General features: G+C 34.4%; 1 protein-coding gene across 3 annotated transcripts in view; it reads right to left on the reverse strand.

Annotated features, from left to right (window-relative positions):
* LOC106054747 (peroxisomal acyl-coenzyme A oxidase 3-like) overlaps nucleotides 1-22,138 on the reverse strand; it is a 30,689-nt gene extending 8,551 nt beyond the window's left edge. Inside the window, exons 1-13 of one of the 3 annotated variants that reach the window (XM_056006224.1) lie at nucleotides 22,033-22,138; nucleotides 20,682-20,869; nucleotides 18,955-19,296; nucleotides 17,605-17,679; nucleotides 16,406-16,495; nucleotides 14,449-14,681; nucleotides 13,616-13,712; nucleotides 11,180-11,359; nucleotides 6,131-6,253; nucleotides 4,556-4,676; nucleotides 3,335-3,457; nucleotides 3,043-3,153; nucleotides 406-560 (exon numbers count right to left, since the gene is read on the reverse strand). In XM_056006224.1, the coding sequence (XP_055862199.1) occupies nucleotides 406-560; nucleotides 3,043-3,153; nucleotides 3,335-3,457; nucleotides 4,556-4,676; nucleotides 6,131-6,253; nucleotides 11,180-11,359; nucleotides 13,616-13,712; nucleotides 14,449-14,681; nucleotides 16,406-16,495; nucleotides 17,605-17,679; nucleotides 18,955-18,999 (1,353 nt within the window). In that variant the 5' untranslated portion in view covers nucleotides 19,000-19,296; nucleotides 20,682-20,869; nucleotides 22,033-22,138. Of the gene's footprint in view, nucleotides 1-405; nucleotides 561-3,042; nucleotides 3,154-3,334; nucleotides 3,458-4,555; nucleotides 4,677-6,130; nucleotides 6,254-11,179; nucleotides 11,360-13,615; nucleotides 13,713-14,448; nucleotides 14,682-16,405; nucleotides 16,496-17,604; nucleotides 17,680-18,954; nucleotides 19,297-20,681; nucleotides 20,870-22,024 lie in introns of all 3 variants that reach the window. The other 2 variants (XM_056006225.1, XM_056006226.1) reach the window with 2 other exon arrangements.
* Between the last annotated feature and the right edge of the window lie 2,847 nt (nucleotides 22,139-24,985).

Genomic DNA, 24,985 nt, shown 5'->3' on the forward strand with positions numbered 1-24,985 from the left:
GAGCATGAGAGCCTGCTAGGAAGGTTGGGGCTCCCGCAACGTTAGCCCTTTTCGGACCACCCTGAAAGCAAAGGGTGGACTTACTCCAGTTATGAGGGGACACCACCAGGAGGTCGTCGGGCACTGTCCCCCAACAGTCGAGACTAAACAAGCCCATTCTGGATTGGCAAAGTTTGCCATAGTTCATGCATGCAAATGCATCTGTTTTAGGGCTATTAGACAGGGCAGATTTTCTTAATCTTTCTATGTCAAGGGCCACCTCAGTCCTTTTGCTATCAGTCAGAGTCATACGAGCACTGCCTTCATCTTGTCTGATCTTGGGCAATTAGGCACATAAAAAATATTACAATAAAAACCATAAACATTAAAAAATCCAGAAACACTTTTTTTTTTCTGAGATCTTACTTCTATAAAGGCAAGTGCCAGAGATCTGCAGTAATAAGCCTGACTGTCATTCCTAGCAGTGAAAGGATCTTTCCCAGATGAAGTCTGCTCTGCCAGCCTGCGATTGCTCTCCACTAGAAGGTAGGACACAAGCCACTTGTAGGCATCAAGGGCAACTAAGAAGATAAGTACATTCGATATAAATAAAAGAGACATCTGGATGATATAAAAATAAGTACAGTCTATATAAATAAAAGAGACATCTGGATGATATAAAAATAAGTACAGTCTATAAAAATAAAAGAGATATCTGGATGCTATAAAAATAAGTACAGTCGATAAAAATAAAAGAGATATTTGGATGATATAAAAATAAATACAGTCTATAAAAATAAAAGAGATATCTGGATGATATAAAAATAAGTACAGTCTATATAAATAAAAGAGATATTTGGATGATATAAAACTAAGTACAGTCTATAAAAACAAAAGAGATATCTGGATGATATAAAACTAAGTACAGTCTATAAAAATAAAAGAGATATCTGGATGATATAAAAATAAGTACAGTCTATAAAAATAAAAGAGATATCTGGATGATATAAAACTAAGTACAGTCTATATAAATAAAAGAGACATCTGGATAATATAAAAATAAGTACAGTCTATAAAAATAAAAGAGATATCTGGATGATATAAAACTAAGTACAGTCTATAAAAATAAAAGAGATATCTGGATGATATAAAAATAAGTACAGTCTATAAAAATAAAAGAGATATCTGGATGATATAAAACTAAGTACAGTCTATAAAAATAAAAGAGATATCTGGATGATATAAAGATATAAGTACAGTCGATATAAATAAAAGAGATATCTGGGTGATATAAAAATAAGTACAGTCTATAAAAATAAAAGAGATATCTGGATGATATAAAACTAAGTACAGTCTATAAAAATAAAAGAGATATCTGGATGATATAAAGATATAAGTACAGTCGATATAAATAAAAGAGATATCTGGATGATATAAAAATAAGTACAGTCGATATTAATAAAAGAGATATCTGGATGATATAAAACTAAGTACAGTCTATAAAAATAAAAGAGATATCTGGATGATATAAAAATAAGTACAGTCTATAAAAATAAAAGAGATATCTGGATGATATAAAAATAAGTACAGTCTATAAAAATAAAAGAGATATCTGGATGATATAAAACTAAGTACAGTCTATAAAAATAAAAGAGACATCTGGATGATATAAAAATAAGTACAGTCTATAAAAATAAAAGAGATATCTGGATGATATAAAACTAAGTACAGTCTATAAAAATAAAAGAGATATTTGGATGATATAAAAATAAGTACAGTCTATATAAATAAAAGAGATAATTTGATGATATAAAAATAAGTACAGTCGATAAAAATAAAAGAGATATCTGGATGATATAAAGATATAAGTACAGTCGATATAAATAAAAGAGATATCTGGATGATATAAAAATAAGTACAGTCTATATAAATAAAAGAGATATCTGGATGATATATAAATAGCTAAATGTACAGATTATGGATGAAGGAGGTTTAACAGATAAGTGATCAATGCTTTCAATCCCCATTGTTGATCAGAATATGGGATGGGTTCGAATCCTGGCAGTTTCTTTATTTTATTAACGACATAACAAATGTATGTAAACTATTGTAATAAACTATCTGATATAAACTATTCACATGTAAATTATGAGTGAGTCTGTAGTACCGCCCTCTGACAGGCAATGAGGATGTTCCTAGGAATGTTAAGGGAATGTGAAGTCAGTTGTTATTATCCCCTCAGTTGATATAACAATTGGGTATATTGGTATTTTGGATAACTTCCATATACGCTTAATTTCCAAGCCTAGGTTCCCATATTTTCTTTGTTTTTCCAACTCAGTTTTTTTTTCTTATTATTATTATTAGACAGCTTGACTTTCCGTAATGCGATAGATTAAGTGTAAAAGCAATGAAAGAAAGATCTCATGGAAGAGATTGATGTCAACAGTTCTGAACAAAGACTTGTACTTGTGTATTGTGTTTGCAAAAATTCTGGCAGGCAAAAAAAAAAGCTAAAGTTTTAATGTACAGCTAAAGTTTGAAAGTAGAAATTTCAGTTAAAATTAGATTCTTCATATTTGTTCATTGAATTAAGTGTAAAAGCAATGAAAGAAAGATCTCATGGAAGAGATTGATGTCAACAGTTCTGAACAAAGACCCATACTGGAGTTGTGCAGGGGATTAAAATGAACTTTTTAGTTAAGAGATTCAGTTTTGTATGCATGCATTTCATATCATTACAATTCACAGTTAAAAACATAAATACAGTAGCCCTTCATCAACATTTCACAGTACATTGGTGACCAAGGAAAGAATGCCTAACAAAAGAGACTCATTTTAAATACATTTTCCCCATGAAGTTATATTATTATAATATATATAATATTATAATACCATTTTTCAGTTCTGAACTGGGCCTATCTATACTTCAACATAAACATTTTTACTTAAAATCAACCTCATTTATTAATTACAATTAATAAATTTCAGTGTTTTTTCAAAGCATAGATAGCTTAATGCTAGACAAACAAAAGAAATGAGATGACTACCGTAATGACTTACCAAGTGGGTTCAGGCAATCCTCGATAGTTTTTGCTGTAAATTTAGACTTTAATCTCTGCTGCAAATTTGTCAGAAAATTCACAGAACCTAGTGGACTGCTAATAGATTCCCCTGTTCAATAGAGAACCATTAATAATCATACAACAATGGAAGAGATTCAAAGTTTCTGTCTTACAAGCTGAATAAACTTAATTTTTTTAAAAATCTCAGAGATAAAAGATATTGAAATTAACAATGTTTTTTTTAAAGATGAAAAAAAGAGAATTCCATTTAAATAAGTATTCCATCCAACCTGCCGATGCTGGTTCCACAAAAGAGAGAAGATAATTGCTGGTCTGTTGAAGTAAAACATTGTTGTCTCCCTCATAGGTGTTATTGGGGTCATGGTCATTGCGGATGTCACCGAGGCGATTGACTAATAAAAGAAAATGCAAACATTTGTAAGACCTTAACTTGGAATAATATATTTTTCAGCTTTCCAACAAGAAATAAACACAACTACAAACAATCTGTTTAATCAGACCAGCTGCTTATTCAGACCAAATCCTGAAATACCATGACAAATGCTGTTATAAAGTTGAATACAGTTAACCAGATAAGCCGTTTATAAGGAACAACACAATTTTGTTCCAATTATCTAGATTTTACTGTTATAAAAAAAAAGTTTCCCTTTGACCTTGCAATCTATAGGGCAGATGAGGTCATTTGTTTCTGTGGCCCACAATTAACGAGGGTGTCATGAGGCCAGCACAACCACCAACCGCCCTTAACTTTTCTTTCCCCAACTAATGTCAGGTACCCCCACAGATCCGGAAATTTAAAATCCCAGTCTTCACCAGGATTTGAACCAGGGACCCCCGGTTCAGAAGCCAAGCGCTTTATCACTCAGCCCCCGCACCTCTTATAGAAGAGGGAAAAAAAAAAGAAAAAACAAAACAGTGGCATAAATATCCTGTTGCTTATATTACTAATGAACAAGTACAGCCAACAAGTGGAACACTTGTTATTGAAAAAAACAACTTGGGCTGAAATTGCCCAAAAATAGTATTATTAAAAAGATTATACCGAAATTGAGAAACTAAAACTTCTTTCAAAAGTTATTATCTTAACAATTCAAGCCTTGAGAGTAAATGTTACAGAAAACTGTTGGGTAACAAATGTCAAGAAAATAAAGCACAACAAGTTTTTACTTTTACAAGTAAACAATCTGGCAGGTCTAAAGGAGGAACTCCTTAATACTGTGATGAGGACAAAAAGATGATTTGTATTGGTCATCTGTCCAAATAATCAAGTGGAGGGAGCAAGAGCAAAAGGAAAGGGTTGACCAAAGAGAATCTGTCTGAATAGCATAAATAAATGAGTGGATATTCTGCTGAGGACAACTGCTGACAGGGAAGAATGAATGAGCCAGCCTCTCTCTGGATATTCTGCTAAGGACAACCGCTGACAACTATTTTTATTTTTATACAACTATTTTTATCTCAAATTTAGACACAACAAATGGGATAAATACCTTTGAAATAGCCGTGTCCACCACAGGCTTCACGGCACTCCTGGATTGCATCCCTTGCCACCCATCCTGAGAGAGGTTTGCTGGCACAAGATAAGGCATGGATCTCTTTCCCTAGGTCAGCCTGGATATGTAGTCAATATATGTAGTCAATATATGTGGTCAATATATGTAGTCAATATGTGTAGTCAATATATGTGGTCAATATATGTAGTCAATATATGTGGTCAATATATGTGGTCAATATATTTGGTCAATATATGTAGTCAATATATGTGGTCAATATATGTGGTCAATATATGTAGTTAATATATGTGGTCAATATATGTTGTCAATATATGTAGTCAATATATGTAGTCAATATATGTGGTCAATATATGTAGTCAATATATGTAGTCAATATATGTAGTCAATATATGTAGTCAATATATGTGGTCAATATATGGGGTCAATATATGTGGTCAATATATGTGGTCAACATATGGGGTCAATATATGTAGTCAATATATATAGTCAGTATATGTAGCCAATAAATGTAGACAGTGAATTTAAATTAATATTATTGAATCTAATGAGGTAGTTCCGCATCTCTTCTCAGTCACGTGGGTGTGTATTGTTTACATTAATGACCTCATTTGTTTCATTGTAATTTAAACATGAAAATAGTCTCGATCTATACATCTTTAAGTAATAAAAAGTATGTTACAATAATTCACTAATTTTTATGATTATTTAGTAGGTCTACTAGATCTAGGCTAGCACTAAATCTAGATCTACATCTTATCATAGGAAGATATTGCCATTATCGCCATGTATAAGACCACAGTCACGTGACTTTTTATAAAGTAGGTCAGAGATTCGGAACTACCTCCTTCCATATGTAGATTAGTTAATTCAAAAATCCTTTATTCCAACATATTAAAATTTACATCAACTATATTGACACAAAAAAAAAATATTTTTTTTCCCATTCCTTCTACTAACTAGCTCACACTTTATATTGAAAACAATAAATAAGAGAAAAGTGGTGTCAGAAGAAAAATATCAGAGAAAAAAGGCCAAGGTCAATGACACTAGCTCTAGCTGGAATAACATGCCCAGTGTGCAGCCAAACATTCCGGGCTCAGATAGGTGCCAGCAGCCACGCACACACAAAACCCCAGTGCAAATCCCTCAGCCCCCTCCCTGGATGACAAAAGTGGTCATCATCGAACCATGATGGACAGACTATATATTGAAAATGACAAGTCAAAAACTCAAAACCACAGGGAAAATAAAATTGTACCATTTATTTGGAGCTGAATTATGTGCATATAGTTGAATATGCGGAGTTAATAGAGCATCGCGCTAATAATATGAATGCCATGGATTTGATCTCAATGCTGGCCATTTTGTATTCTCTTTTATTATTAATGGCAAATAAAATTGGAGTGTTAAGTTGACTATAATTTTGAGCATACAAATCAGGAATTGATTTTTTTTAAAATTTAAATTTGTTATTTATGAAAAACTTTTCGTAGGACCCCAAAAGTGTTTCAAAGTTTCAATATGTTGAACACACAACAGTCATTATTTTACCTGTCTTTGACTTTTGTCTCCGACCATGACCCCTATTCGAAGTTCAACAAAGTTCATGAAGAAGGAAGTGGAGAAAATGTCAAGGGCATAAGTAGCAGCTAAATAAGGGAAGAGTCTCCATTGCTGAAAGTAAAAAGACACTTTATTTAGTCTATTGAGAGCAAAAATGTTTGGTAAATTTATTGCAAAAACCTAAAGGTTAGTTTTCAAAAATCAACCAATAGTTCACTATACTGGGGCCTAATTCACCAGTATTAAATCTAGATCAAGCAACATTCATGCATGCAGCCATTGGATGTACCACTGCCTCCATATCACAAAACTTTAGAACCAGTGAGGATACCAAAGCATGCACTTGATTCTTTTGGCAAAGAACTTGTAAAATACAAACAGAACTAATCAGCATGTAATAGAACTAATCAGTATGTAAAAGAACTAATCAGTATGTAATGCCACACATATAGAATCTTTACATAAAGTTCAAAGAAAAGTCATCAAGAACATTAACCAGTTACAGCTTGTACTATCAAATACATTGTCAGTGTCTCTCGTTTAGTAATGAACAAAGGTCCTCAAGCAACGGTTTCACGATAAATGGTTCACAGACAATGAGTTCAATAGCAATTCATTCATGACAAATGGTTCACAGACAATGACTTCAATAGCTATTCATTCATGACAAATGGTTCACAGACAATGAGTTCAATAGCAATTCATTCATAACAAATGGTTCACAGAAAATGAGTTCAATAGCAATTCATTCATAACAAATGGTTCACAGAAAATGAGTTCAATAGCAATTCATTCATAACAAATGGTTCACAGACAATGAGTTCAATAGCAATTCATTCACGACAAATGGTTCACAGACAATGAGTTCAATAGCAATTCATTCATAACAAATGGTTCACAGACAATGAGTTCAATAGCAATTCATTCATAACAAATGGTTCACAGACAATGAGTTCAATAGCAATTCATTCATAACAAATGGTTCACAGACAATGAGTTCAATAGCAATTCATTCATAACAAATGGTTCACAGAAAATGAGTTCAATAGCAATTCATTCATAACAAATGGTTCACAGACAATGAGTTCAATAGCAATTCATTCATAACAAATGGTTCACAGACAATGAGTTCAATAGCAATTCATTCATAACAAATGGTTCACAGACAATGAGTTCAATAGCAATTCATTCATAACAAATGGTTCACAGACAATGAGTTCAATAGCAATTCATTCATAACAAATGGTTCACAGACAATGAGTTCAATAGCAATTCATTCATAACAAATGGTTCACAGACAATGAGTTCAATAGCAATTCATTCATAACAAATGGTTCACAGACAATGAGTTCAATAGCAATTCATTCATGACAAATGGTTCACTCTGCTAATGGTTCATGATGGATTCATTCAGCAACAATTGGTCCACAGACTAGTAGCAGTTAAACATGTCAGTATTGTGACAACAGAGGACTTGTGAAGTAAATATTGTTAGTCTCAGTCCAAATCTTTTGCAGCAAGGGATGATTGTGACAGGGTCTTTTATTTTAACAACAATTGGATGCTAGACGTAAGGCTTAATACTCATGTAAGGAGAAAGTTCCCTCCCCTTAAGTCAAGGATAATAGCCACAGAGACCAATACAACGAATTTTCACTTTATTTTATTGTGTTTGACACATTTGCATATTTTTTGTTTGATGTCTGCAATCATAAGCAAATGTATAAGTGTTAATGCAAATGTTAGTCAAGACTAATTTCTCTAGTAGATGTTTCTAAATCTCAAACAAGAAACAGTTCGTATTAAAGCCTTCATAAGTGTGGTGTTAAGAACAGTTCATCTGACAAAAGTGATTCAAACAGCAACATTTGCATTGAAACACAATGGATACACAGATAATGAATGCACATCACGAGCTATTAAGTATTCATGTATGCCAAATGTAGATATTGAAAATATTTGTAAATTTAGAACACAACATTGTAGTACAGAATATTAGTCTTCTGAACACTGATCAAAGAGGTGAACATATGGGAAACACATATAATTCATAAAGACATGTTTATAGCTTTGTGATGTCAATGGCAAAGATATGCTCGACACCGGTCTCAATGACTTAAAACATTCTTCATTTCACGCCTATATCTTTACAGACATTAGGCCAAAGAGCTTGTCAAGCATGCCTTGATGTTAAAATATTTTAAAATGAAAAAAAAAAATTGTTTTTAGTCAACATGTTGCTGCTGTTCCATTCATTATTTTAAAGTTATTATTGCAATGTACAGGGCCAAAGATTGTTTAGATTAATAACTATAAAACAGCAAAACTTCATGACCCAGTTTTCAAGAGATAACAAAAAGTTAGTTTAATAGTTATCTTCTTTTAAATGCTATGAAGCCTCTAATGATATAACACAAAACTGCTGATAAGTTATCTGTGATAAGATGGCTTTAGTAAAGTGTAACAAGCTCTACAATCCTAACTGCTCTACTCGACAGTCAACATACAATGTAAAAAATTTTTGTAGGCTGCAATACTACATTAAAAGAAAACATATTTTATAATGAGGCTTATATATACAGAGGCACAGTGGCTGAGTGGTAAAACACTTGGCTTCTGAACGGGGAGGGGTCCCGGGTTTGAACCCTGGTAAGGACCGGGATTTTTAATTTGGGATCTTTGTGTGAGTCCACCCAGCTCTAATGGGTACTTGACTTTAGTTAGAGAAAAGTAATGGCGGTTGGTCGTCGTGCTGGCCACATGACACACTCATTAATCATGGGCTACAGAAAAAGATTACCTTTACATCATCTGACCAATAGATTGCAAGGTCTGAAAAAGGGAATGTACTTTTATAAATATGACGTCCAATCATCTCTATTACTTTTCAGGTTGGGTTGAATTTTATCATTAGAAAATGTAAACATCAGCACAGTCAATACAAAAGTACAGTTTTCAATTGTTTGAGGATTCAGACTTTCCTTCAGAAATGACGATCAGTTACAGCTTTCTATTCTATTTAGCTCTATAGAAAAACTAAATATTTTTTCCCCCCCAAGTCTAGGTGTCCCTGGGTTCGGCTTTAATTACAAAACACTAAATAGCTCAGTCAAGACGAACACATAACTTTCTTACTCTTGATAGTACACTGGCCTCTGATATCATGAAAAACTAAAACACGTCAGGTCATATGTGCATACATTCTAACTGACACTTATAGTTATAATGTTTTTTGTTTTGTTTGGTGTAATGCACAAATTGTAAGACAAATTTCCATACGGACAATAAAGATTATTATTATTATTAATTATTATAAATAAAAATAGATTAAACACATGTAAACATATTCATCTATGACAACATCCTATCCTAAAGCAACTGCAGGATGGCAGGATTTGAACTCAGGACCATAGTGAAGACAAACCAAGGCACATACCCCACAACCTGGCCGTCATCAGATCAATATACAAAAGTAGGATATGAAGGCATGGCAACAAATACCTCAGAAAGTTAATAGACATCACTTCTGAAGAGAGTAAGATTCAAGTTCTTCATTTTTATATAAGACAGTAAAATTCAAGTTCTTCACTTTTGAAAATAATAAAGTTAAAGTTTTTCACTTTTAAAGACAGTAAAATTCAAGATCTTCACTTGTACTGATAGTGAAGTGAAAGAAAGTCAAGATAGACTAGGCCTCATGAGTGCAAATTCAAATCAGTTTCCTGAATCACAAAAAAAAAATAATTCCTAGTGTGCACAATAGCAGGAAGAGACAAAAGTCAGGTCAAATATAAGTGATGGTAAGATTGATGAACTGAAGGTGGAAATGTAAAGGAGACAGCGTCTTGAGCCTACATCATGTTCATCAACAGCACTCACCTATAAATTAAATGATTATTATTATTATAGTGAATAATTCCAGCAACTCCTCAACTGGGACAGTTGTGGTAATAATTGGTGTAGCTTACAACAAAATAAGTTTTTAAAAATGTCAAAGGTCATAGTAATCCAAAGAAATGAATATTGTATATTAATAAAAATGATGTCTCTTATAAGCAATCCCAATTGTGATAATCCATCAGATGATATCAAAATTAAATATCAATATCACACTACAGTGGATCCCTGGACACATTGGCATCATGGAAAATGAAAAGGCAGATAAGCTATCAAAGGCAGGTTCATCTATGGAATAACCAGATAGACCTGTTAACTGCCTCACCCTAGGGTCAATGTTAGTCAACAATCACAAAGAGGAGTGGATCAACCAATGGGCATCAGGAAACACAGGCAGAGCCATGTACAAAGAAATGACTACGCCTAACAACCTGGACAGTATTAACTTCCTCCCCCGCAAAGAACAATCTACAATTTTCCAACTAAGAACAGGACACACACCTCTATTAAATTACCATCTGAACAAAGTAAACTCCACACAACTCCCCCTTTGCAGACACTGCGCCCATCCTTATGAAACCATAAACCACATCCTCTTTGAATGCCCCTCCCTAATCCACCTTAGGCAGACCCTACTTCCACTACAGCCCAACATAACTGACACCCTGTATGGCAGTGCTGAACAACTGAAGAAAACAGCACACACTTTTTTTCCTTGGCACAGTCTGCAATAAAGCTGGCTAGAAGAAGAAGAAGAAGAAGAAGTTAAGCAATTCCAACACAACCAACTACCATTTTTGTTCTCAGACAGAATTTGACAACACATGTTCTAGAAGCTGAAAATTAAGACAGATGACATTTTCCGGTGTGAGGTGTCACCAGAGAATGCCAACCATGTCCTTCAAAGCTGCATACTCTGTCAAAAGACCCTAAAAAAAACAACAATGTCTCCAAAACACACCTATGGTAGAAAAGCTATGTGGAGAGCTGCCTAATCTGCACAGTTTATCTCAGATCTAGAACTAGTTATAGGAACCTTCCAACATGATAACGAGAACACAGAAAAAGAAAAGAAGAAAACATGTGAACTACAAACTTGAGCTCAAGCTTTCAAACAAATTCTAAAAGCCTACGACTTACCTGAAGCTGGTATTCTATTACTGCTATCTCATCACTTCCTGGACCAAACTGCCGCCGGACAGCAGAGTATCTGATTGCTATGGGCATACAGAGTCTGAGGTTGGCTACTCCCATGCCAGTGATACCAACTCTTCCTCCAGAAAGTGCACCCAGGGATGCGCCAAATCTTTTGCTGGGATCCTTAGGATAAGAAATTGACAATCAATTGCCAAAGAGATGCTAGTCAAAGACTCTTAAGAATATATATATATTCTCTGATTGATTATTGAAAATCTTCACTTCTTATTTTTTCTTAAGTTACGTAGCAAATATAGTTAGGAACAGGAACTATGTTGTTAGATAAGTAACAGTAGCTAGGTACAAGATCTATGATTGACACTATAGAACTGACAATACTAGCAATACAAGGCCTATGTCTGACACTAGATATATGACAATACTACCAATACAAGGTTTGTGTTTAACACTATACAACTGACAATACTAGCATTACAAGGTCTATGTCTGACATAGATAAATGACAATGCTAGCAATACAAGGTCTATGTCTGACAGATAAATAACAATGCTAGCAATACAAGGTCTATGTCTAACAGATAAATAACAATGCTAGCAATACAAAGTCTATGTCTGACACTAGATAAATGACAATGCTAGCAATACAATACCTGCCTACCAAAAAAAGTCCAAATGCGTAACGCTGATGGTCAAAATGCGTATTTTGGCACCAGAATGCGTAATACTTACGCGATCCACTATTTTGTCATATATATATATATATATATATATATATTAGATCTAGATGTCATGATTAGATCTACAATCTAAATCTAGATCAATAGAATATAATTTACTCTAGATCTGGGCTCGAGAGTGTTACCGATGCCGTGGATCCGCTACAAACGTAGGTCTACTCCAAACTTTCGTAGGCCTACCTTCATCCTTGATCTATTCTATACCAAGACTAAGAATCTAGACTAGATCATGATGGTAGTAGATGTTATCGATCTAGATCTAGTCAATCTAAATCATGCTACAACTAAATTGGATCCAGAGTGTAGAGTAATGTAGATTCGAGAATCATGACATTTAACGTAATGACAAGCTAGACTCTAACTAGATCTATTCCTGTATAACAAGTTATCTAGATTCTAGATCTAGAATCCAGATCTAGATTAGATATCTACAATGTCACTCAATGTGTTTTGAATCGATAGCACTTCGATATTTTGTTCTATACAAATGAATACGGGAATCAGGGATTCAACATAATTAATTTCTACTAATGAACTTACAAAAAAAAAAAAAAAAAGTCACGGTGTATCAGCTAACTGACGGTACCAACCTTGGTACCAACCCGCCACTCCTTCACTCTCGCGTTCTTCATTTCTTGACTAAATCTAATTGCTTTTAAGCACCAATCAACGTCTAATTACTTTTAAGAACCAATCAACGTATAGATCTGGACACAATGTGTTCCCCCACCTTTTCTTTGTCCCCCCGCCCCCCCCAAACAGGACGGCTTAGCGTGACCTCCGTGACCGCTCGTAAGCTAGTCAAGAGAGGGGGGAAAAAAGGATACGAAATGCGTAACGCGACGGGTTAAATGCGTATTCGCGTACTGACGGTCATTTTTGGGAGATTTTGCGTAACGGTAGGCAGGTCTGCAAGGTCTATGTATGACATAGATAAATGACAATACAAGGCACATGTTTGAACCTTGAGAAGAAAAAAGTTGAACTACATACTAGGTACAGAGCTTGACCACAAAAAAACAGCAAGACTATCTAGTTACTGTGCCTACATTTGACCTAAAAAAGTTCTAAGAATTCCCATCAGCCATTTCCTGTTACAGGACCTAAAATCCACTCAATGATATTGCTACACTATGTTTCACAATTGTATCCCATTCAAGTTATGATCAAAGTCAAACTTTATACACATCAATAATTGATTACATTGATTGATTGATGATTACATTATCCTAGAAACAAAATTCTATATAGAACAATGTTTGAATCAAGTTCTAGAGCAATACTGTTGTGATTGTCGTGAACTCCTAGCCTATGACTTTGACATGGCTACATTACGTATGCAATACTTCAAGAAACACCAGGGATGCGTTAGGAATAAGAAATATTTAATAAAGCAATAGGAATAAATTATAACTGTAGAGACAACGCCAACAAAAGCTGATTTCCCAAATATACATTAACTATCAGAACTGCCTTATAATGGCTCCTACTATGCTATCACAAAACTCTGGTCCCCTGTCAACAATGACAAAACTTCAAGCGCCATCACTCTGTCCTAACCAATGGACCAATGAAATAATAGTAAAATAATAAATAAACATAGAATTCTTTAAGTCTTACAACCAAGGTTCTATGACGTACCGTTTACAATATTATATACAAAACATAATCACCACAAATACCTTATAAGGTGTCACATATTCCCCACTAGGAGTGACATCACCAAACTTGTCCAGAAGATTCTCTCGTGGGATTCTGAACTGGTTGAAAGCCACAAACCTAAAGTGAAAACAAACAAATTGATATGTATTGCCTATTTCAACTAATATGTTACCTTTTGCTCTACACTGTACATAGGTCTTATTGCTCTTTTGGGAATATTTATAGCTCTTTCATTCATATGCCTTTCATATAATCTTGATATTTTTTAAAACCATTTTCTAGTTCATGTTTCACTACTGCCTATTAGGCAACCTCACAAAAAAGTGTATTCTCTTACAAATAAAAAAAGGAAAGTTCTCCTTTATGATATTGTGGTCTATAAAGCAGATGATATAAAGGTCTTGTGCTCCTGTGGCCTACGGTTAACGAGGGTGTCCTGGCCAGCACAACGACCAACCGCCTTTACTTTTCCCCAAATAATGTCAGGTACCCATTAGAGCTGGGTGGACTCCGAAGCGCCCAAAGATTTCAAATTAAAAATCCCAGTCCTTACCAGGATTCAAACCCAGGACCCCATGTTAAGAAGCCAAGCGCTTTACCACTTAGCCACCACCCCTTGAAGGACATTTCCGACACATTATTCTCTTACAAACACTCACAACTTTTACTACATGACACAGATTGTAAAAGAGTTTACAGCTCAGCCCCAAAAAGCTGGTTTTAGAAGAAAATTATCTTAAAAAAAAAAAAAAAACTAAGATGATATCAAAACAAAAATGATCTAATCATATTAATTTTTAAAAAAATGTAAAAAAAAATTGAAAAAAATTTTTAATTATCTGTTCAATTATACCCGTTATCTAGTCCATTAAGTCCAATCTTCTCCCCCATGTCACCGACCAGCACACCGGGTAAGGCAAGCAGTGTCTTCGGGTCCCTGATTGGGGCAACAAATGTGTGAAGCCCATGACAGAGACCATCCTCTGTGTACAGCTGGGCATACAGGATGCCATGGGTGGCCTGCTTCCCTAAATTACCAACCCAGATCTTGGTGGCTTCAAAATCTGGAGTGTTGATCACAAATTCCTGAAATAAAAGAAACTTTTTTTAAGTATGCAGATGCCAAAAGTTGTTGGATTTACTAGTAAATGACCTTAAAGAGCGTTAAAATTCTGCAGAATATGATTATAACATTTGTGTTTTAGTAAATACAAACATTAGTCTGTATACTTGTAATTATACAGTAAGACACATGAACAGTGTCAAGACACATGAACAGTGTCAAGACACATAAACATTATCAGTGTAGAAGGCCTCAACACTGGCCTGTAACGTCGCAACTTGTAGGCAGTTACTCATTGCCACGCCTCAGGCCTTCTATAGTGATTGGTCTCAGAAGAACCCACAAATTTAGTATTTACTTGGAGTAAAAATCATGTTATAGATCTAGTATACTGACTGCATGTTAATATTGAAGTCATCTATTGTGATGCAATGCTATTGACTTTGACGGATTGATCAACCCTCCATATGTAAATAGACATTGTCATGTTGTTTACAAGTCAGTTTCTCAAGTGTATATTAAATTCGAGTCCCTGTCCTGTTTGAGCTTGCTTTGTTGTAGGATGGCTGCCTGATCGTGCGGTTTGCGCGCTGGAATGTCGTTCCGATTTATCAAGGGTTCAAACCCTGACCGCTCCCATACCCCGTCGTCCTGCGGGCGGTTTAATAATAATAATAATAATAATAATCTTTATTATCCGTAAGGAAATTTGTCTTACAATTTGTGCATTACACCAAACAAAAAACATTATAACTATAAGAAATAATGAATAATGAAAGCACAAATTGCATGTCGCCACAGTGCAGCGCCATTTTGAAAAAAAAAAAAAAAAACTCTGAAGGAACATCCGAAACATGTAAAACAAAACATAATTGTGAACCAAGTGCACATCACTTCACAGCAGACACAAGGAAACCACAGAAAGGTAGGAAAACATAAACCCAATTTTCATCACCATTAATATTTTATGGATTAAAACAGATTCTTGCTTTAATTATTGTAACATTAATTCAAATACTGTAATTATCATAGTTATAACCTTCTTTTTTTAAGTGCTTTTAAATTTTTTACAGCTTTTTTTTTTAGAAAGACTTATATAAATATATATATATATATATATATATATATATATATATATATATATATATATATATATATATATATAAGGCAAAATGTAACGCGTTTTGTATGTCCCGAACAGAAATCAAAACCATTTGACAATCTTGATAAAACTTGGCACAAATGTTTCTTATATCATGGCGGAAAACGTAGTTTTAATGTCTCTCCCACAACCAAGGGCCTTAAAAAAATAAAAATATCTTTACTAAAGAGAGAAACTTTATAACAAATCAGAAAACCCATTTTCACAGTATTTTATATTAGATATCATTAGGTCGACGAGATCAGTGATACATAAGCAAAAAAACAGCAAGTCATATTCGGCTAGTATATATACCTGCATCATTATAATTTTTCATATACAATTGCAAAAGGGTTAGGTTAAATTGTTAGTTTTAAACCATAAAAAAAAAAAAATTTTAAATCTACCAATGGATATACAGAAATAAATGAAGTTGGGTTTTTTTCATAGCTTTTACATTTAAGAATATCCACATAAATTATTTGGATTATAAAACTAATGAACCATAGAAACAATGGTCAATAGGATTTCTTAAAAGATTTTTTTTGTTCAGACAAATGAAGCTCATTTAATTCTTGAATTGGCGTAAATTAATGTGCAACTTACTTGGGTCTTAGAGTCGTATGTTGCAGTGGTTCTCATGTTCTTTGTATTGCTACCATGACTGAGTTCTGTCAGGATAAAACACCCAAAATTCTGCAAATGTGATGATAACATTTGTGTTTTAGTATATACAAACATTTGTCTATATACTTGTAATTATACAGTAAGACGCATGAACAGTGACAAGAAACATGAACAGTGTCAAGACACATGAACAGTGTCAAGACACATGAACAGTGACAAGAAACATGAACAGTGTCAATACGCATGAACAGTGACAAGAAACATGAACAGTGTCAAGACACATGAACAGTGTCAAGACACATGAACAGTGTCAAGACGCATGAACAGTGACAAGAAACATGAACAGTGTCAAGACGCATGAACAGTGACAAGAAACATGAACAGTGTCAAGACGCATGAACAGTGACAAGAAACATGAACAGTGACAAGAAACATGAACAGTGTCAAGACGCATGAACAGTGATAAGAAACATGAACAGTGTCAAGACGCATGAACAGTGATAAGAAACATGAACAGTGTCAAGACGCATGAACAGTGACAAGAAACATGAACAGTGTCAAGACGCATGAACAGTGACAAGAAACATGAACAGTGTCAAGATGCATGAACAGTGACAAGAAACATGAACAGTGTCAAGACGCATGAACAGTGACAAGAAACATGAACAGTGTCAAGACGCATGAACAGTGACAAGAAACATGAACAGTGTCAAGACACATGAACAGTGACAAGAAACATGAACAGTGTCAAGACGCATGAACAGTGACAAGAAACATGAACAATGTCAAGACGCATGAACAGTGTCAAACCACAAGAACAGTGTCCTAAAGTGTAAAGAAACTAGTTTCACTAGATTGATAAATCTGGAGCTAGAAATGGTTTTACAAAATATATAAATATAGGTAAATATATAGATTTCTGGCCCTTTAGAACCCTAGCAAAATATGGTTTATGTGTGCATTTATGTTTTTTCAAAACATCTAAATCAATTAATCAAAATCTCAGATGTTTTATTCCGTTCCTTCAACAAGGTTTCAGTAAAAGTATAGTTCTCTTTCTCATCTTTTAAGATTAGCCTGATTAGGGAAGAAGTAACAAATGTAACGCTGAGTTAACTTGACCAATAAAGCTAAACAAAGAAAAGAAACAAACACAAAGAAAAAACTAGAAAGATTACTTGATTGGCTTTGCTTTGTTCCACTATGTCATTGTGTCTCTGTGAGCCCATGTTACGCACTGTTCCTGAGAACATCTGCAGAAAATCCAAATCAGAACAGTTATACAGTACACTTAATATTTTGTGTGAGAAACACGAATCCACAGTTGCATTGTGGGTTAGAAATCTCATTTTGGGGAGTTGACCACATGGTTGGCAGGCAGTAATCGGCATGTTCTTAAACTGTAAGGATGTCTAACAAAGTTGATTACTCTAGTTTAATACCAGTTGTGTACTTAGAATATTTTATTGGACTAAAGTCAATTTGTGAAACATTTCTTGATGGCTGGAATTACCAGTGAACTGTTAATTTATTTTATGGAGAATTAATATCATCTGCTAACCAAGGTCTCATTTGATGAATTTTAATATGTGTTGTTCTGTATTAACTGGTGTGGACATACGCAACATCAAGTAGTACACAAATTCAAAGTGAAACAAGACATCTTTAATTGCACAAGCATGCACAAGCAAATGTCACTTAATAGCAGTGAGACTGTCACAAGTCAGGATTGTAAGTTTTAAAGTAAGGTCTAGATTTTTAGAGCTCCTATTTCAGTTTTACTGTAGTGTCCTGTGGCAAGTCAGTCTCCCAATGTCTAAGTCAGCCCTGAAAAAGACCGTAAGTTGCAATCTAACACCATTCAAAGATTTTAAATATTATCTTTTATTAGTCTATTTTTTCATGTGGGATGTGTGGTCGAGAGGCTGAGTACGCTTGAACTTGTCTTGGCTACCTATGAGGGGATCTCGAAGTTTGACACCCAACTCGAGCAGAGTTGTGTTTAATGAGCACCTAAAGGCAGCATGGAAAAATCTTCTCCCAAATACCCCCTCCTCCCACTGGTCCACTAATGAGATTGAACCATAGCGCTCTGAGCATGCTATAAGCATGAAATTAGTGCTACATAAAAACTATAATTTAATTTCATGTGCTTTATATACTGTATTAATTCAAAAATCAGTATCAGGTGGAACACATTGTATCAGGTGGAACAGATGATGGCATTAAATGTTGTTTAAATCTAGAGAGTCAGACATTTACACACCTAAAACCAACATGGGAATCTCCCCCACATCTCTAGCAAGACTAAAATAAGAATCTTTAATGTCAAGAACTTGCAAGAGACAGTGGAGAGCAGCATGTTTTTACTGAGGCCCTGTGTTCCAGGAGGAACGCAAAGGAAACATGAAGATGATGATTTGTTCAACATGAAAGCTGGACTAAAACAAATATATTTTTTTTAAATAATGCAATTGAGATTTAAAACAGGAACTAGAATTTATTGGGTTAAATTAAATTCAATATACCTCCACATTTAGATTCCACTTTGCTGACACAGTCCAGTCATACATGCCAATAGCTTCTGTAAAAGCTAGATATTTTAAAGGGTTTATTGGGTTAAATTAAATTCAATTTACCTCCACATTTAGATTCCACTTTGCTGACACAGTCCAGTCATACATGCCAATAGCTTCTGTAAAAGCTAGATATTTTAAAGGGTTTTCATAAAGCTCTTCTTCTGGTAGGAAATTGTAGCTAACGACGTGCTGAGTTCTGCGGAAGGTCAACTCCCTCTGCTTTTCTAAAGAAGGGGTCTCAAATCCTTTGCAGAATATGGGGTCATTTTCTAATGTCTTGAAAATTTTGTACTGCAAAGAAAATGATTAGACTGGATGATCAAGTTTTTTTTTTATCACCTTAAAATTGTATATGTAGCTATCTAGGTAGGTAACTGTCATACAAGATTTTCATACTTCAATCACAGTAATTTGCTTTTTGTTTATTAAGATAAAATTCAGGTTCTTTAATAATTAACATATAGTACAAAAGAAACAGAAGAGAAAGAGACATAGTGCACGCTATATTGGAATCTTAATAAAAAAAAAGAATTTTAATGAAAACAAGAGTAGATTATATATAGGGGAAACATTTTAAAATAAATAAACAAACATGCAAAGAATGTCAGAGAACAGAGGAGCGAAAATTGTATACAGGCAAAAACCAAAAGGCAGGCAACCCAAAGGCAGACCCTGAATGCGATGGATTGATGATGTGGAGGACGATCTGCAGAAGCTTGGGGTTAGGGCATGGAAACGAAAGGCCCAGGAGAGATCAGAATGGAGGGATGTGTTAAAGCATGTCAGAGCCTTTCAAGGATGGATTGTTGGATGCAAAGAATGCTATCAATTGAAGGATCAACTAAAGAAAAACATTACTAACTTAAAAGACACAAATGGAAGAGCTGTGAATCTGATTCTGCAATGTAAAAAAAAAAGAAACAAAAAAAAATAGTAAAATATTATGCTGATCAATAGTTCTGTACATTGCTCCTCAGAAATTTATTTTAAAAAATCCCCCATGTGGCAACGGATTAGTCTCCACATGCAAAACAGGAATGACCAAAAACTGAACTATAGCAGTCGAGATGCTTTTGTTTTTTTAGAGAACTTGAAGAAGCATGGGGGTTATCTGGAGCTATACAAAGTGTGGGAGAAAGATAAAAAGGTTTTAATCAGAGTCCCATTGCTGTTTTATTCAAATCAGTATTCCATTCTTTCAAAGAAAACTGAATTATTGTACATAAAGAAGCTGTTAAGCTAGTTTACATTTTTTTAGATGCTATTTAAACTAATTAATTTCTAGTTATCATTCCTCAAGTATTTCAAGTCTGCACTGCTTGGAGACAAAGACAAAATATGTTGCACATCCTGGGACAGAAAGGTCATATGGGCATTAGGGCGAAAGCCCAGTAAGCTGGCATCCAATGGGACCATGATAAAAAAAAAAAAAGTAAAGTTCCCTTTCAGACCTTGAGGGCAGATATGATGTAAAGGTCATCTGTTTCTGTGGCCTGTCGAGGATGTCATGTGGCTAGCACAACGACCAACCACCTTTTCTTTTCCCCAACTAATGTCAGGTACCCATTAGAGCTGAGTGGACTCAAAAGCGTCCAAAGATCCCGAAATTAAAAATTCCAGTCTTCACCAGGATTCTAACCCTACAAATTCCTATACAATGTTTTGTGAGTTATTACCTTAAATCTTAATATGTCTTCTCCTTCTAAGAAAAGAGCCATTTGCTTCCAGTTGAATGAGGCGTCTTTCCTGTAAGCATCAAGTGGACCTGGAGCGAAATCTTTTAAAAACGTTAAGCTTTCTACACCATTAGGCTGGACACTGCCACCACTAGTGACACTTTTAATCATTTTTGACATGCCTCTTACTGACGAAAAGAAATTAATTATAATTATTTTAATGATATCACATTTTAATGACATAGCTCAGTCTCAATTAATCTAATTTAGTAACTTTTAAGTAACTACTAGATCTAGTTACAAGTCTACTAGATATAATAAATAAATAATCTAATATATTATATTCTAATTTTAACTTATTCTAAGACTAAGACCGAAAATAGTAACAGTCATGAGATCTAGGTAGTTGATCTAGATCTACTTATTTTTTGAAAAAGTATTCTAATCTACTTTTTTTCTAGCCTCCTAGGTCAGCTAGGTTAGATCTTCTATAATTTTAATTATCCCTACCACCCTATGTCACTATCTATAGTACTATAGTCAGTAAAGTAAATTATATAATATAGATCTAGATTTATATCTAGTAATTCTAGATATAGCCAATATAGTCAATATAGAGAAGAAATAGAAGAACAATTAATTGTAACTAATAGAAACAGTATTTAATTTGAGTAAAAGTAAAGATTCAGAAAAAGAGTACAATTTAATTAATTATTCAATTAGATCTATTATAATATATAATTATAATCCTAAAAAAAAACAACTATTTGGTATGAACTATAAAGTCAACTATAATAATGACTATGACTATATACTATATAGATCTAATTATAATTATATATAATTAATTCTAATACAATTTTTAATAAATTTAATTATTTGTTTCCATTATAAAAAATTATTGGCATTTGCATTATTACAGATTATTTTTATGATTAGATAAAAATAAGATAGATTTCAGATAGATCTATTTAATTTTAATTATCATTATTCCATTTCCATTATGAATTGATTCATTATCCAAGAGTAAGAGACTACTTTGAGTACTTAGTTTTTGAGTTACTCTACTCAGTCACTCACCGAGTCAGTCTACTACTCAGAGTACTGTCTACTGACTACTGAGTTACTTTTACTCAGACGACTCAGTTCTACTCAGTCTCTAGGGACTCTAGTCAAGTCTACTCTAGTCAGTCTAGCTAGTCGAGAGTCACCTTTTACTTTACTTATTATATTTATAATATTTATATACTTATAATTATATTAATATATTATAATATAGATCAAGGATCTGGTAAGATCAGGATCCCAACATTTTATTTTAATAAACCATAAAACCAACCGACCTTAGTACCTTACTCTATCTTACTTTTAGAATAGATTCAATAGATCTAGATCTAGTCTTCAAAAGTAAGTTAGGTCTTGTTATTTTTCTTAAAGACTTAGAGAGCAAAGTTCTTATTTTAGAAAACAAAAAAAGCAATAGCAGTAGTCTCCCTTCATCCATCTTTTCGTTTCGAATAATAACTTCATCCAGTCTAGATTCTAATTTATTTTTTTTTTTCATTTTCGTGGGACTGAAAAAGAAGTTGTAGATTATTATCATGTAGTAGTCGACCGGCGGCGTAGCATGGCCTTAGGCCACTGCAACCTATGCGGCCGCAGTGGGCCCTCACTTTCATAGGACCCGCTAATTCTATTTGTATAAATTATTAAATTAAACCATTTTATAACTTATAACAGATTTCCCGCGGCCTCCTGTCGATTTACTAGGAGCTCCTGGATATCTCCTGAAATTGCAAAATATACGAAAAAGTATTTTGCCGATAAAACTTCCCTTTTTGATATAACATCTAAAGCAAAATAGTCACCTAATTCCAAGATCGAAGTCAAGAGAAGTTACACATGTCTACCAGTGGCTGCAATGGGCTCCATTAATAAAGTGCAATGAAATTGAAACGCACTAAATGTGGCTCTACAAAGATGGCTAAGACGAATTTTAGGAGTTATAGAGATCGGGTCTAAATCAAGGAAATTTTATGCCAAAATGGGAGTCGACTCCTTAGATGGGTTTTGCGGGACATGTTCTCCGACAAAATGAATTACGCATAATAAGAGTTGCGATGACATCCTAGTACAACTTGGCGCCACATTTTCGTGGAGGTCCTCAGAGCAGGTGGGAAGAGACTTCAGGCATTGCCAGTGACAGATTTTTGTGGAAACAGCTTGCCCGCAAATGCGCCGAATGGGCGCGGGAGGATCTATGTCAGTAAGAATAGCACATTAGGTTTTTTGAAATAAAACTGTTTAATAGCAAAATAATGCACTGTAGGTACCTAAGAATATGCATTTAGTTGGCTTTCAATACCAGAAATAGTGATTGGCGGCGGGGCTCTGCCCCGCGCTTGGGGAGCTCTCATCGCTCCCCCAGACCTCTTGCTGTCACGGGCGAGGACTACATTTTTTTCACTAACTCGAGGAAGAACCTATTCTAGGGTACAATAAACGTCTTCCAAAAGAATAAAGGGTCAGAATGTCATAGAGATTAATTATGTATACACACACACCCATCCATACAAACATAAACACATATATATATATATATATATATATATATATATATATATAGGCCTATATATATATATATATAAATTTTCGGGGGGGGGGATTCCGAAATAAAATCCTGACTACGCCCATGGTTAATATGCATGACTGAATGCATGACGTGTATGACGTAATCATCTTCTTTTTGAAGTAACGTCTATATTATTTAAGAAGATAAGAAATATATAGACACAAATTGTCATTTTGGAGTGTCATTCAATATGGAAAACGCCAATCCTACGCGCGATTAAAAAATGGCATTATGCAATACCCTTTATTGTGGAATCTAGTGAAAGAAGCTTCTCGAGCCTCAAACTAATGAAGAATTACTTGAGGTCAACAATTCTCGTAGATAGATTGAAACATTTGGTAATTCTCGCTATTGAGCGGGATCTATGTAGGAAATAGAATTTTTATGATATGCTGTATGACTTCGCTACACGCAAGGCTCGTATAAAATAGTAAAGAATGAATAAAATGTAAAGACGAATTTATTTTCTCCTCTCCCCCCTCTTTTTTTTCGCCGCTAAAAGATAGAAATAAAAAAGAGTGATCTTTCCATGACTTCTTGGTCACAACGGTTAAGTCCGGCCCTGCTATTTTGTGACGGGTGAATACTACTTATTCTCCACCCTCTCTTTTTTTTTTTTCGCAGGGTAACTCTAGTCCGACTTGCAGAAATAAAAGAGTGATCTTTCCTTAACTTCTTGTCCAAACTCTTGAGCCATGAAAAGAATTATATATATATAGATTCCTAATAAATTCGTACAATCAAGATTTAATTCAGTATTAAACATTGATGAAAAGAATAATAAAATTCTGTCGATTTAAATTTATTAGAGCATGCAATAGGTTGCCCGAGCCAGCCAGGAAAACCAGTGACTTTGCAGAATTTAAGTCCGTGGTTAACATGCATGACGGGTAGGACGTAATCATCATCTCTTTTGTTTTTTGAAGTAACGACTGTATTTATAAGATAAATATCAAATAATTATATCAAAAGCGCTTTCACTAGATCCACATCTAAACGTAATTTCGAAATGGAAGTCGATTTACTAAAACACTGAATTTTAATAGAGACTGTACGGAGGCATTGTATATATGGCAGTGGTTCTCAAACATTTTTTTTACCTATGGGCCTCTTTATCATATCTTATATCAGTGGCGTAGCATCCATGGCGCAAAGGGGTTCAATGAACCTTGGGACAACGATCATTTTGGGGCCCACAGCAGAGGCGTAGTGAGGGAGAGGCAAGAGGGCACCATGCCCTAAACGCCAACCTCAGGTAATACATTTTAAGGTTATTTGTATTATATTATTATTAAAATTATTTTTCAAGCCCACATTCGTGTGATGTTCATGGAAAATGGGGGGGGGGGCGCCCGCCAATAAAGTACGTTTCCCCTGGCGTACGTTTTGCTCACTACGCCTCTGTCTAAATGTAACGGTGGCTAGTCCTGATCACAATGTGCGTTAGTGGTGACGCTTATTTCTTCCACTGTACGCTAATTAAACCACCATCGATAGGTTTTCATCATAGACTATATATAAATTGTGTGGATGCTTTGCAGACACGCTCTTCGAAGGAACTCAGTATTTGGTATTTTGTCTTGCCATTTGACATTCAGTATTTTTCTCAGACATGTCATGTCTGCAAAGCATCCACACAATCCTGATGCAGTCCCAGCTGCGATGGACCTGT

This window comes from Biomphalaria glabrata, chromosome 12, assembly GCF_947242115.1.
Source record: "Biomphalaria glabrata chromosome 12, xgBioGlab47.1, whole genome shotgun sequence".
Lineage (NCBI taxonomy): Eukaryota > Metazoa > Mollusca > Gastropoda > Planorbidae > Biomphalaria > Biomphalaria glabrata.